Below are 15,069 nucleotides of genomic sequence, written 5' to 3'. Positions count from 1 at the left end.
CTTTTATTAAAGTCACGACCAGTGGGAATTTAACCATAAGGTCTTAAACTACTTTGAGATTAGTATGTATATAAACTCTTTATTGTTCAAAAAAAGAAACAAAATACATTAGTTTGTGCAATCCTAAAATATCTTAATTAATTTTATACTTAGTCTCTGTTTTTATACCCATTTTTATTATTAAATACATTATTATTATGTAAAGGAAAAAATATCTAAATGGTTTATTAATGAATAAAAAATACAGTATCTATTTAGTACTTCATTTTATAATTAATGACAAAAAACATTACATTATTAACCCGATTGGAGGGGTCAAAAACAGGCCTTTTAATTTGTGATAGATCAAGAAAGTGCGTGTTCAGTCAAAGGGTACAGTTTTTTATTGAAAACTAATGCGCATGACAACTCCAGTTTGGTTTAAGTAATGTTTTGAAATTGAGGAAAAAAGAAAGTAAAACATTTAATATTTAAACGAACGTTTATTACATTTCTTTTTGATACAATAAAAAATATACTCTTTTAATTGCTATCGTTGTGGAATTACTAAATTATACTTATGTGACATCTTATAGTAATTACTTAACAATACGAGTACCTACATGTAAATATAGGACACATTTATATACCTACTTATTTTAACAAAATACTTATTTTAAGGAGGAGTAGGAGGAGGAAGAAGGTCTGTAAGGTATTAATTGTAGGTATGGGCCAAGTTGCCCGAAATCAATGAATTTATTATTATTATAATTAAAACAGATACTTTTAACTGCCACTTAGATTTATTTTATAATATCGATGAAAAAAAGGATAAGAAGATGTGTCAAGAACATAGTACGCGTACATTATAAAATTTGGAGAAAACTATAATATAAATATAAGACAACTGCATTACATTACAAATTAAATTAAGTGACATTGGTAATAACAAAAACATCACAGAAAGTATGGGCTTCGAAAATAATAAATAATATGACAAAATAGTTTAAAGAAAAGAGTGAAATAATAAGAACGAACGCTTTACACTACGACGGATACACAATAAGATTACACTGGTAGCATTACAATAATGAAATATATGCGGAAGCAGCACCAATATATCAAAGGTCCATGTGGCGTCATCACAAACTCTTGGGCGCCTTAGCTCGGCGGGCAATAGGCCGCGGGACACTGCAGCTGGTCCGCCGTTGAAAGCCTGCGGTAGCAGAAACGATTAATGTCGATTAATGAATATCCTACTAATATTATAAATGCGAAAGTTCATTTGTGTGTGTGTGTGTGTTACTCCTTCACGCTAAAACAGCTTGACCGACTCAGATAGTGACTACTTCAGGTTTACAATATACAATGAATGGACCAGATTTTAATCGCTATATCTGATTTATATGTACCTATCCACTTTTTCAAGGACCAAAATTAAGTGAAACTTTAGTAATAAGCTTCAAAGCTTTCCAGTTTGAAAGTTTAATCAGTATAGATTTGACTTGGTAGCAATAATTTGCTTTATAGAATGAAGTAAAAGTGCAGAGTGCAGAAATGGGTTGCTATTGACAATTTACTTTTATATAAAAAGGGGGTATGAGTTCATTCTAATGAATATGAAGCACTTACTCTGACGTCACCGCCATTGCATCGCTAATCTGGCAAGTGGCGGCGCCTCCAACTGGAAAGAAGTCTGGCAAGGGCTGGTTGGCTTGCCGCAGAACTCTGGTCAGATCATCCACTAAGCCAGCATCCTGAAAATCAATTACCAAAATTAATTGAGTCACTCTCATCATCATCATCATATCAGCCATAGGACGTCCACTTTTGGACATAGGCCTCCTCCATATAGACCTCCATTTGCCTCGGTTGGAAGCAGCTTGCATCCAACGTGAACCCGCGACTTTAACCAGTCATCCGTCCATCTCGTCGGTGGACGTTCTACGCTGCGCTTGCCGATCCGCAGTCCCCACTCGAGAACCTTTCGGCGCCAACGACCACTCGAGTTTCTCTGGATTTGCATTATTTAGGCATCAGAATCTTGTAAGTGAAATTTTAATTTAAGTTTTAACAACTTCATTCATACACATCAAAGTGAGTATACTGAAACTTGAGCAAAGTACTTACGTGATCAATATCGAAGAACGATACAGCTTTCCCTCTGTGGCCGACGCGCCCGGTTCTCACGATCCTGTGCACGTACTCCTCTACGCTCGTTGGAAGGTCATAATTGACGACTATGTCAACGTCTTTAATATCTGTAATTAAAACAGCATGTATAAAGTCAGTGCTTACTTTAAAACAAAAACTTTTAAGACCATAGTCCCGGTAGTGCCAGTTGTTAGGGTTTTCATTAAAATGACATATCTACGAATATAAACTGGCTTTCTCTCTCATAAAAGGAAACTATGAGGCTAGGAATAAGTTCCAACACTTTAATCTACTCGGAGATTGAGATTTTTGTAACATTTTAATGCTCTAATGCTCAGAAATTTCAGGCACTTACCAGGGCCACAGACAGCAGCCGACGTGGCCACCAGGATGTGGTGGTGACCGCTTATGAAGCTTTTCCGCGCCAGCTGCTTGTCGCGCCGCAAGCGCTCTCCGTGGATAGACGTCGTTAATTTTCGCTGCTCCGAGAGCATCACGGCTATGAAGTCCGCGTTTGCGATTCGTTTTTGCAAAAACTAGGACACGTTTCCCATCTGAAAGCAGTAAACAAGAGTAAAGATGGGAATCAAAACTACGCGTATTAAATCTAATTGTCCTTTATGCCGCTCACACAGACAAACACATCTCATCGAAAATACAAACTGACACATATATGCACAGAAAACTCAAAAAAGAGACAACTGCACTGCATTGTACTGGGATTACTGTCCTAGATAAGCCGTGGTGGCCTAGATAAGCCGTGGTGGCCTAGATAAGCCGTGGTGGCCTAGATAAGCCGTGGTGGCCTAGATAAGCGTGGTGGCCTAGATAAGCCGTGGTGGCCTAGATAAGCCGTGGTGGCCTAGATAAGCCGTTGGTGCCTAGATAAGCCGTGGTGGCCTAGATAAGCCGTGGTGGCCTAGATAAGCCGTGGTGGCCTAGATAAGCCGTGGTGGCCTAGATAAGCCGTGGTGGCCTAGATAAGCCGTGGTGGCCTAGATAAGCCGTGGTGGCCTAGATAAGCCGTGGTGGCCTAGATAAGCCGTGGTGGCCTAGATAAGCCGTGGTGGCCTAGAAAGCCGTGGTGGCCTAGCTAAGCCGTGGTGGCCTAGTGGTTGGACCTATCGCCTCTCAAGCAGAGGGTCGTGGGTTCAAACCCCGGCTCGCACCTCTGAGTTTTTCGAAATTCATGTGCGGAATTACATTTGAAATTTACCACGAGCTTTGCGGTGAAGGCAACATCGTGAGGAAACCTGCACAAACCTGCGAAGCAATTCAATGGTGCGTGTGAAGTTCCCAATCCGCACTGGGCCCGCGTGGGAACTACGGCCCAAGCCCTCTTGTTCTGAGAGGAGCCTGTGCCCAGCAGTGGGACGTATATAGGCTGGGATGATGATGATGATGATGAGTGGTGTAGGGTTATAGCACGCAGCACGGATTGCTGAGGACCGGGGTTCGATTCCCAGTGCTAGTCTCTTTTTATGGTTTTTCTGTGCATCCATGTCTCAGTTTGTATTTTCGATATGGTTTCGCGGGATACCCGTAAATTAACAAAAAAATACAAAAAGACTCAAAAAACCAAACATATCTCATTTAAACGAATTAACAAAAGAAAAGTCGCAATAAGTGCTAGTTACAAATTATTTATGATCATACCGTTTTCATCCAGCAATTTCGTGAGCGCCTTGATTTTTCATATAATTGCTAACTTGTTTGAATACTTGCTCTACGTCTTCACATTTATTAGGCAAAACCTCCTCTGGTACCGCAGCTAAAGCAGCACCCATGTCACCACAAAAACGCGACGATAATTGATAACGCGACATTCTCACGATTTATATAATGTAGAATTTAGAACACCACAAAATTATTTAATTATTCAAAAATTACCACAGAAAAAACTTCTGTACAATAAATAGACATTCACACTCGGTGAGCTCCGAACAGACTGCAGAGAATGCCACGGGTCGAACTTAACATTAATTGTTAATAATACCAAAATTCGATAAAGAAATTGCAAGTTTACGTCAAATAATTAGCAAACAATTATAACAATGCGTCTTAATTACCGCCCACACCCAGTTAGGGCATTAAAACTATTATATCAGGTAGGCAAATGTCTTTGGATATTATCTCCTTATTTAAAATGCATTATACATAATTAATTTATCAGTGCAATTAAGTTCTAGAAAGCAAACATTTTGTTTGAAACTCATTGTTCGTGCAAAAATAAAATATGAACTAAGTTATAAATATATAAAATGATGATGCTGTTATGTTTGGAACTCTACAAGTTAGTGTACCTTAAAAAATATACAAGTTTGCAGCTTCCTAAAACCTATGCTAACGTATCACTATAGAAATGCATGTGTTTTCATTTTTTTTTTAGGTTTTTTCGATATATCTTTCCCTAATTCATACTCATGTTTTAATGGAACATTTATTTTTTGATTTAAATAAAGATTATATTTTCTATAAGTAGGGACCAAAATTAGCTCTGTAGGTGAAATAGTTACTTAACTTAATAGTCTTACAATAAAAATAATAATTTAAAAAATCAAAAACCCGCCTGCAAAATATACACCTAACAGTTAAGGTAAAATGAACTGAAAAGATTGAAACAAGACAATAAAAAATGAGAATAATCAATAGCTTACATAATTCAATAAAAGAAATCAATAGAAAACCTAATACAAACGGTAATCATTAAAACATGTCCATGCAGTCCTTCAAAATTTAATGCCAAAATGACGATATATGCAGTCGGAGGCATGAGATTATGTGATAGGTAACAAATGCATGCCTCCGACTGCAGTCGGGTATACATGTACCGTTCCCTACAGTCGGGTAAAATAAAACATATACCTCTACTTGCAGGTGGGCAATAGTTATTTGTGTCACAAGGGAGCAAAATGGTGTATTTACGGCGAGGGCGTACATTGAATCCAGAATGTAGCGAAGGATTCTACAATAGAATCCTGAGCGTAGCGAGGGATTCTAAAGTAGAATCCTGAGCGTAATGAGGGATTCAAGTGTTAACGCCCAAGATGAAAATAATTTTGCTCCCGAGTCGCTCATACAACTTTTCACACCGAGCATTAAGAAACTTGAAAAAAATAAATTCTATATATTATTAAAGAACAACCAGCATAGAAAATGGCGTGGCTTTCCAATTATCAACTTCAAAAAATGGCATTTGCAATAAAACACTTAGAAAAGCCTTGAACAGAAAAGTTGCACTTTGCTCCCTCTCGTCAGGGAGGAAAAGTTACTTTTCTGAAGGAGAGGTGTGAAAAAAATATAACCTTCATTATCATAAATAGTTCGCGTACTAATTTAAAACAAAACATAGATGAAAAGCGTCTCGTTTATATTACAACACTTGAAGGAATTTTCGTCCTTCTATTCAACTCGTGAATATGTATTATTGACTGTGTTGCGCGATCACAATCTGCTGCTTTAAAGGTTGATTACCAGACATACCTGAGACTTGATACTTCATAATATGGGCATACAGGCGTGATGTTTGTGTGTGTGCGCGCGTGTGCGTGTGTGTGTGTGTGTGTGTGTGTGTGTGTGTGTGTGTGTCTGTCTGTGTGTGTGTGTGTGCGTGTGTGTGTGTGTGTGTGTGTGTGTGTGTAATATGGGCAACTAGGTCTAATTGGTTGATGATCCCATCGAGATGTAGTTTTTTTAGTAGATGTTATGATGGTAGCATTATTACCATGACAATTTGACGACTCATCTGTAAAATTCAGCACCTGGTATTTATCAGCACCTGGGGCGTTGGTGATAATTTCCCACCAGATGACTCGAATAATCGTTAGCGTCCCTCTCATAACAAAAAATAACCTAGCAATATAACTTTCATTTTTAATGCAAGCTTTTTTTGCTGACTGTACTTTTAGTTGTTTATACTTGCATCGTCACCCAAACTACATTTGTATACCAAATTTCAAGTCGATGCTATTAACCGTTGAAGAGTTCCGTCCTCCTGTTGAAGAGATCCTGGCTGGACTACCAGGATGTCACTACTAGATTATTGTAGTCACGCGATTGACATAAGTATTCCAAATTACAAGCCAATCCGACTACTGGAAGTTGGTCAAATTTAACTTGCAAGATTTGATTACAGACAGACAGACAACAGGACAGGTGAAACAAAATAAAAGCTTGTAAATATTCTTATAGTCTGTCTGTTTGCCGAGAGTTGGCAAAAAAACAAGGATTTTTAACTTATTATTACAAACGCGATCCGTTAATTATAATACTAATAATCATAATAAGTTTAACAATTACAACTGAATAAAACTTAAAAAACAACAACTGGCACACGAAATGGCAATTATGGTTGTTGCATCCGCTTGTTCGCCCAGGCCCAGGCTTGTTCCTTAAAGGGTCGGCAACGCACCTGTGATTCCCCTCGTGTTGCGGGTGTCCATGGGCGACGGTGATCGCTCTCCATCAGGTGACCCGTCTGCTCGTTTGCCCCCTCGTTTTATAAAAAAAAGGCTGGGCCTTTGACAGCGAATCTCAGTGCACACAGTCAGTGACAAGCTACGGTTGTCATACAGTTTGCATTAATTAAGCATCTGTCACTACTCTGAGACGTTATCATAATTAATAATTATCAAATCTCGTTTTTACTAAAATATTGGTGTCTTTGCATTTTAGGCATTATCTTGCTAGGGTAAAATTTTCTACTTAAAAGCCTAACATTTTTTTATGACCAATGACCGTAGCTGAGTGTACGTAGACGATATACTTCACAAAGTAAATAGCTTTATAAATAAATAAACAATCATTTTTATGACAAATTAGTCGCCACTATTTCAGTATAAGAGCTCGTAACATAAAATCTTCTCGGTTTTACTACGCCTAAATAGGGGTGTTAGCTTCGTGATTGTAAAATTAAAATTTATGCGCAGTTTACGCGTAAACGAGTACTGGGGCGTAAGGGACCGTTAGATGACTACGGGACGTTATCAAAAGATAACGACTAAGTTATAATTCAGACGTATAAAATACACTTTAACGATTTTTTTTTTTACTTAAACTAGTTTTTTCGTTATCATCATCAATCATAATTACTATAAGAACCGTAATAAATAGACAGGAAATTAATTATGTGTATTTATTTCCATTTCTGTTCCAACAAAAAAAATATAAAAATTAAATGAAATCGAAAATTTAGGGGGTCTCACATGACCAATATAAAATGACTCCACACTGCGTTTATTTTGTTAAAAGCAGACCTCTGCTAACACTGGGTTTTATGACGTAATATACTTTGACATACCTAAAAAATTTCTAGGGAACACTCGGTGCATATTTCGACTCTAACTTGGATGTTTTTATTGTTAGCTCAAAAATGTAACCCACATTGTTTTCTTTTTTTTCCAATTATTTTTCCGCAAAATTATTCCCTTTTTTTCCAAATACGTTTCCAAGTCGTATCGTACCCGTCTTCTCTAAAACCACATTGAAGACACTTCAACGCTTTCTTACATTGTCACGGTGCGCGTAAATAATGGTCGTAACGAGGTTCCTTATGGGGCGTTGCTGCGCGTAAACTTTGCGCGTAACGCTTCTTTGACCGACAGCTGTAACAGTACTAGAAACTCTGGTTCTATTTACACGGTACGAGGAAAGTTACGAGGGTTTTGTTACACTGTGAGGCCGTAGCTTTTAATCATCGGTAGTAATGTACAGTCAGCTATAAAAAGATCGATATAGGAAATGTTACAAAAAACAGTTCTACACGAATTGAATCTTTTGTACGTAAAACACATGGAATTAACAGTTAACAAGACAAGATTGGTTTTTTGGAATCTTTTTGTATTTTTATTTCAATTCCAAATTTTTTGTTACTTTATGTTTTTTTTCCCAGCGCTGGTCTTATTTTTCTGGTTTTTCTGTGCATCTATATTTCAGTTTGTATTTTCGATAAGTATAGGTTTTACGGGATGACCGTAAAGTAACAAAAAATTTGGAATTGAAATAAAAATACAAAAAGATTCCAAAAAACCACTCTTAATTTGATTGCTTAATAACGATACCTCTTGTCCGGGTGAGCGGTTAGTTCCGATGGAGTGCCGAAAATACCGTAGCCCTACGGCATAGATGTCGCTAGTGTCGCTGCTTAAGTGGCTAAATAAGAAACAACACAAGCTGAGATATGAGGAGCATAGGAGAAAATCGTGTCTGTATCGTTGCCCAGCGGTGGTGTAGCGGTATAGCACACGGCACGGAATGCCGAGGACCTGGGTTCGATTCCCAGCGCTGGTCTTATTTTTCTGGTTTTTCTGTGCATCTATATTTCAGTTTGTATTTTCGAGTTAACTAGACGACAAAAATAACTAACCTAAGATACCTTAAGCCGCCGCCGCCGAGCTGTTTCTAATAAACACACGTTGAGCGAGGATAGGTAAATGAAGCATTTCTATTAATCCATACTATATTTACATTGCACGACTTCTCTAGATTAGCATCAGGACCTTTCAACGGCGTATGTGGAGTTCCCGATCCACATTGTGCCGGTTTGAGTACTACAGCCCCAAGTCCTCTCGTTCTGAGAGGAGGTCTATGCCCAGCAGTAGGGCTTTAGTAGGCTGGATTATTATTATAACAGTGGCTGCAGTACACGCGTGATATTGCTCGAAAATTTTGTACATTGTGGCGGGCAGGGGGGCGATTATTGAATTCATATACAGCGTGTATTGTTGATATAGCCTCAAACTGTAATCAGACGTAGATATAAGTGATGTGAACCGATATTAATACAAATTGTTAATTTAGAATTAACTAGCAGAGCATAATTTTTTTTTTTTCCGAGCAGCAGTCTAATGCGTACAATAATTTGATACGAGAGAGAAGCGTTCTGTGACAGCTGTAACGTCAAGAAGTGCGACGTTTCGAATAAAAACATTGTTCACATCGTGATACATTGCGTGCTAATTTATTAACCCCTGACGCAAAAAGAGGGGTGTTATAAGTTTGACCGCTATGCGTGTCTGTGTCTGTCTGTCTGTCTGTGGTACCGTAGCTCTTAAGCGGGTGGGCCGATTTGAATGCGGTTTTTCTTATTTGAAAGCAGATTTTCTAGCAATAGTCCTTAGACATGTTTCATCAAAATTGGTTCAGCCGTTTTTGTGATATTGAAGTTTGAAGTGACAAAGTCGGTGGTTTTACAACTTTTTGTTGGTAAGGTTATTTTATTAACCCTTTCGAACCCAGCCTAGTATAAAAAGAGTTACGACACTGGACATAATGTACAATCCATGTCAAATTCAAATTCAAATGTAAAAGTAACGACGATGGACCTTATGGACAATCCATGTCACATTCAAATTAACCAGCACGATCGTATCATCTGGGTTCGGAAGGGTTAGGAAAATAATAATTTTAATTTTTTTACTAAACCCAATAAAGTGTGATTATGATTAATAGGGCATTCACTAACCACCCTTAAAGTTTGAGGTTGGATCAAAAATACACGCTGTATAATTAAGAAAAGTTGACACACCCCCAACATTGTTATTTAAAGTTCAATATCTCAAAAACTAGTGAATTAATTTGAATTAAACGTATCTGAGAACTCCTACAAGGAAACTCGTATAAAAATTTGCATCGAAATCAGTCCATCTGTTTGAGAGCTACGATACAACAAAAGCATAAAAGGAGCCTTTTTACCCAAGACGTTCATATAGCCACCCGAGCTGGCACGGCGAGGGTGGATTGACTCGTCGAGGGGAAAATGGGTTTAATGCTCGAGTTTTATACTCTGCTTTTCACTTCGATTGCGAGGAAATTAAAAAGCAACAGTGAAAACAATTGTTCACTTACTATGTAAGTACCTTTTATTTTTCATGCATTACTATGTAGTTATATTTTTTTAGTTCTATTTATTTTGAAATATTTTAATTGATTTTTATTTAAATATGTAGGAACTTTTTTATTTGTGGCTGTTGACACCTGATTACCTTGGTCTTAGACGAAGATTTTACTTTATGCACTAGAACATAAAAAGTCATTTTATGTCGCCTTGATTCAGCATAAACACGAACTTTACGAGCATGAGAAGTGAAAAAATTGTTTTATTTTTCATTAGTACATACTAATGTAATTATTACATAACTAAATACATAACTAAATATATTAGTACATAACTAAATACATTAGTACATTCAGGAGAGAATTACTGCCATCGTTAATTTTAACAACCACTTACTAGTGGTACCTACATAAGTAGGTAGGTAGGTATCTCTCCGTAAAGATTTGCAATTTTGAACATGAAACTACCGTGAGACTCACTCATATTAAATATAATGACCCGGATAACTCACGTCTTAAATCGAGTTTAGCTCGACATGTTTCGGGCTAATCCGTAGCCCTTCGTCTTCGGAGCCGAACTCGATTCGGTGCGGTGTCGACTCGAGCCGGTGGTGTCGAGCTAAACTCGATTTAAGACGTGAGTTATCCGGGGTCATTATATTTAATATAGGTAGGTATCTATTGAAAGTCTTGGTAACTCAATGATGATGATGATGTTGAACGTCCAAGATTTTTTGGAATTCATCATCATCATCATCATCAGCCTACAGCAGACCACTGCTGGACATAGGCGTCTTCCATGGCGCGCCACAACACTCTGTCTTCAGCCCCTCGCATCCATCCGCCGCCAGCGACCCTCTTAAGGTCGTCCATTGACCGTGCATCAGGACGCCCTACACTACGTTTTCCCGTCCGTGGTCTCCATACTGCAAATTTGTACGTAGCTACATAAGTCATTCATCTTCGTTTTCGTTCTAACACATGGCAACTCTCCGAAATAAATGATTTATTCTTCATACTTTTGAACACATAGTTTCTTTAGGAACGAGAGGGTTGTAAGTACACACCATAGGATTGCTTTGCATGTGTATCCAGGTTTCACCATCATATTTTTTCTTTACGAAAAAGCTCATGGTAAAGAAAGAAAAGAAAGAAACTAATTTGTTCGTGCGCATGAAGAATATAATAATAATAATAAATCATTTATTTCGGAGAGTTGCCATGTGTTAGAACGAAAACGAAGATGAATGACTTATGTAGCTACGTACAAATTTGCAGTATTTTCGAATGGTATTTTCGCAGGCGTTATTCTAAAAATCGCCCCCCAGGTTATTGCGGAGCGTGCGACTCATCGCCGACCTTTCGTGCGCGTGGGCAGGCCGGCTGGCCACGGCAGTGGAAAAGAGTGGAGAAGCGCATTTAATTTTAGACGAGTAGGTAGCTTAGAGTCTAGTAAAGAATAGTTGCTGGATACTGGCTATAAATAAAATCCATAATTTGTTATGGTGAGTATAGATCTCGATTCAATGACTCAAATATTTTAACGAAGTGTATTCTTTTCTTTGTTTCTGTTACTTACCTATTCATCTTCGTGTTTAGTATCTGTTTTGTTTAGTATGGAATCAGTTTGTTCGTCCCACGATGTTAATAATTTATTTAATAAATTAAAATGTTCCAGTAAAATAAGATAAAGCCTTATTTATATCGTCACTACTTTTTAAAAATCTCTTATCTGAAATCAATACGTCAACAAAAGTAAACATTGACTTAATGTTCATAAAGTGCACTCAGAAAAATTATCCATTTTGAGATACGAGTTTTTTTTATAAGTTGTGACGATATGAATCTTATGCATATAAGCCCAGCAGCTGTGTATAAAAACTCCGCACTCAACACTCAACAACTCAACATCTTTCTCCTCCTCGACATGATCTCCAGTTTGAATTGTTTGGTCAACATGTCGTTTATGTTGTTCTACATCATTCCCTACCTCATACACCAAAGGCCCTAATTTATTTAAAATTCTTCCTTCAGCCAAGAAAAAATTATTGACAATACTTTTTATAAGCAATGTTATCGCCCACACAAAAAATTTCTAGAACGACCCCAAAATTATTTTTTTGGAATTCTTGAGCCTTTAATACGACATCTTTGGTTTGGGGAACCAATAAATCCCAGCACGTTCTTACGGTCCTGCCCAGCAAACAGTTCACTGGGAGCCCTCCCGTGGTAGCGGATGGAGTGTTACGGTGCGATAGCAAAAACGACTTAGTGCTACGTCTACAGGAGTGCCGTCTGCAATCGCTTTTTTATACATTTTTTTTATGACCTACCGCGTTCTCCGCAGCGCCATTGCTGCGGGGTGGTAAGGTGGGGAGGTGATGTGCTTAATCCAGTTTCTTTTTAGAAATACTTGGAATTCCCCGCTAAGAAAAGGCGGTCCATTATCGCTTACGATCACCTCAGGCAAGCCAAAAGTTTGCGAATATCTCGCGTAATGCTTTAATTGTAGCCGAGGCGCTTGTCGATGCGACCGGCTTCACTTCTACCCATTTTGAATGGGAATCGACTACTACTAAGAAATATTGATCTAAAAGTTTACCTAAAAAATCGAGATGTAATCGAGTCCATGGTTTTTCTGGCCATGGCCAACTCGTAAGCTCACTACATTGCGGGGTCGCGCGCTGCTGTAAGCATACGGCGCACGCGCGCACAGGGCTTCGATTGTCTCTGTCCAGCCCGGGCCAGCACAGATACGGCGCGCGCCAATGATTTTGTTCTCACGATGCCTTGGTGGCTGGCATGTAGTTGTTTAAAGAATTTGACTTCGTAAACTCGTTGGTATAATAATGCGATAACCATAAAATAAACAGTCCCGATCGACGCTTAACAACTCTTTTCGTTGATAAAAATATCCTAGATCTTTATCATAATCTCGTGGGCAACCTTTAATAGTATACGACATGACCTTGAGCAAATTAGTGTCTAACTTTGTCTCATTAGCCACTTCACTAAAAGTCACTGGCAAGTCCGCTTCGATGAAGTTCAGAAAATAGTCCTCGGCGGGGCTACCCGAATTTTTTTGCTTCTGGAGCGGGATGACGCGACAGATAATCCGCTAAACAATTTTCGTTCGATTTAACGCAACGAATCTCATAATCGTATGCGCTCAGTAGTAAAGCCCACCGTTGCAACCTTCCTGCCATAATTTGTGGTATAGCCGCCTTGGTACTAAATATTGCCGCTAAAGGTTTACAATCGGTCACTAAAGTAAAACGCCGGCCATAAACGTAGTCGTGGAACCGTTTTAATGCGAAAACGATCGCAAGCCCCTCGCGACAGAGCTGCGAGTTAATTCCGTTCGGCGGGCGAGAGGCGGCGAGAGGCATGCTGCACAACGCGCTCGCCCGGGCGCCGCGCTGCGCGAGCACGGCCGCCACGCCGCTGGGCGACGCGTCACACGCCACCACCACCGGCAACGCCGGGTCAAAGTGAGCCAGGACCCCCGCCCCCTCATAGCGACCTTCACTCGAACGAATGCCTCTTGGCATGCGTCGGACCATACAATTTAGTTTTCTTATTTAACAACTCATATAAGGGTGATAACATTGTGCTTAAGTTTGCAACGAACTTCGCATAGTAATTAATCAACCCCAAAAAACTTTTTAATTCACTTCTATCCCGCGGAGGTTCCGTATTAAACATAGCGTCGATTTTATTTTGCTCCGTATGTAACCCGTCTGCGTCAATAGTGTGTCCCAAATAAGAAACAGATTTTTGGAATAAGCTACATTTTTGTTTAGCTACTTTAAAACCGGTTTCCGCCAGAATTTAAAAACTTTATGTAAATTCGCCCTGTGCTCCTCCACCGTTGAGCCAGTGACTAATAAATCGTCTAAAAAAAACCGTCACATGTTTCATACTAAACAGCTGATCCATTATTCTTTGGAACTTATTTGGCGCACACTTAATCCGCGAACGGTAACCGGTTTAAACAGTAATTACCGCGGCTCGTAGTTATTGTACAGAACTTTTTCGATTGATCATCCAGTTCGCATTGCAAATACGCGTTTTTTAAATCAATTTTCGAAATAACACACGCCACCCTGTAATGATGAAATATATCCTCTATCCGCGGCAAAGGGTATTTATCGTCGCGGAGTACGGGGTTTAATGTCACCTTAAAATCGCCGCATAAACGTATGTCACCTGACTTTTTTAAACGCTATCACAATTGGTGTACCCCAATCGCTAACTTCGACCGGTGACAACACTCCTTCGGCGAGCAACCTATCTATCTCGGCATCGACGCGCTCGCGCAGCGCGTGCGGCACCGTGCGCGCGCGCCGCCACACGGGGCGCGGCGCCGCGCTCCAGCTCCAGCCGCAGCTTGGCTTTGTGTACCTGCCCATGCCTGGGCTGAACACCCCGGGGTAGGCTTCCAGGAACTCTTGCATGACGCTCGCGGGCGCCTGCTCGTCCTTACGTGCGCAATGTACGGGACCTCGATACCCAATTTACGAATCCATTTGCGTCCAATAATACAAGGGCTATCGCTACAGGCATCACATATAATTTACCTTGATATACCTTATCGCTATAGCTAACTTAACATGGATCTCACCCAGTGGGTTTAATTTATGACCACTAAAAACAGTAATCTGTAAGGTTGAAGGTTCCAACTTAAGATGAGAAAAATAAGAATTAAATACCTTTCTGAAATCGCGCTGATTGATGAACTGTACACTGCGTATCATCTTTAACTAACTCCATTCTTAATTTGGCATCCTCACCATTACCTCACAAAACAAGGCCGTCACCGCCCGTTGTAATTACTTGATACAGTCCTGAGTTTGATGAGTCACTATCACTGTCGTTTTCCATGTAATGCACTCGCTGGCTATAATATTTACAGACGTGACTGATATGCCCTATTTTATTGCACTTGTAACACACCGCCTGTGCATACGCACATCCACTTTTTCGTGCGCGTTCGAACCGCAGCAAGACACCTCGCCGAGCTTCGCTGCCGCCGAGCCGCGCGGCGGGCGGCCGCCGGCGCCCCGCGCGCCCGCGCGCTGCCGCGACTCGCCCGGTAAGCGG

At 39.7% G+C, this 15,069-nt stretch overlaps 1 protein-coding gene across 2 annotated transcripts in view; it reads right to left on the bottom strand.

Annotated features, from left to right (window-relative positions):
• LOC141430697 (ATP-dependent RNA helicase vasa-like) overlaps positions 1 to 2,641 on the bottom strand; it is a 14,518-nt gene extending 11,877 nt beyond the window's left edge. The window contains exons 1-4 of one of the 2 annotated variants that reach the window (XM_074091553.1): positions 2,489 to 2,641; positions 2,110 to 2,240; positions 1,612 to 1,736; positions 770 to 1,195 (exon numbers count right to left, since the gene is read on the bottom strand). In XM_074091553.1, coding sequence (XP_073947654.1) covers positions 1,141 to 1,195; positions 1,612 to 1,736; positions 2,110 to 2,240; positions 2,489 to 2,627 — 450 coding nt within the window. In that variant the 5' untranslated portion in view covers positions 2,628 to 2,641 and the 3' untranslated portion in view covers positions 770 to 1,140. Of the gene's footprint in view, positions 1 to 769; positions 1,196 to 1,611; positions 1,737 to 2,109; positions 2,241 to 2,488 lie in introns of those variants that run through there. The other variant, XM_074091552.1, reaches the window with a different exon arrangement.
• Positions 2,642 to 15,069: the final 12,428 nt, after the last annotated feature.

Source organism: Choristoneura fumiferana, chromosome 8, assembly GCF_025370935.1.
Source record: "Choristoneura fumiferana chromosome 8, NRCan_CFum_1, whole genome shotgun sequence".
Classification (NCBI taxonomy): domain Eukaryota; kingdom Metazoa; phylum Arthropoda; class Insecta; order Lepidoptera; family Tortricidae; genus Choristoneura; species Choristoneura fumiferana.
This window is presented reverse-complemented; position numbering and strand designations above follow the sequence as displayed.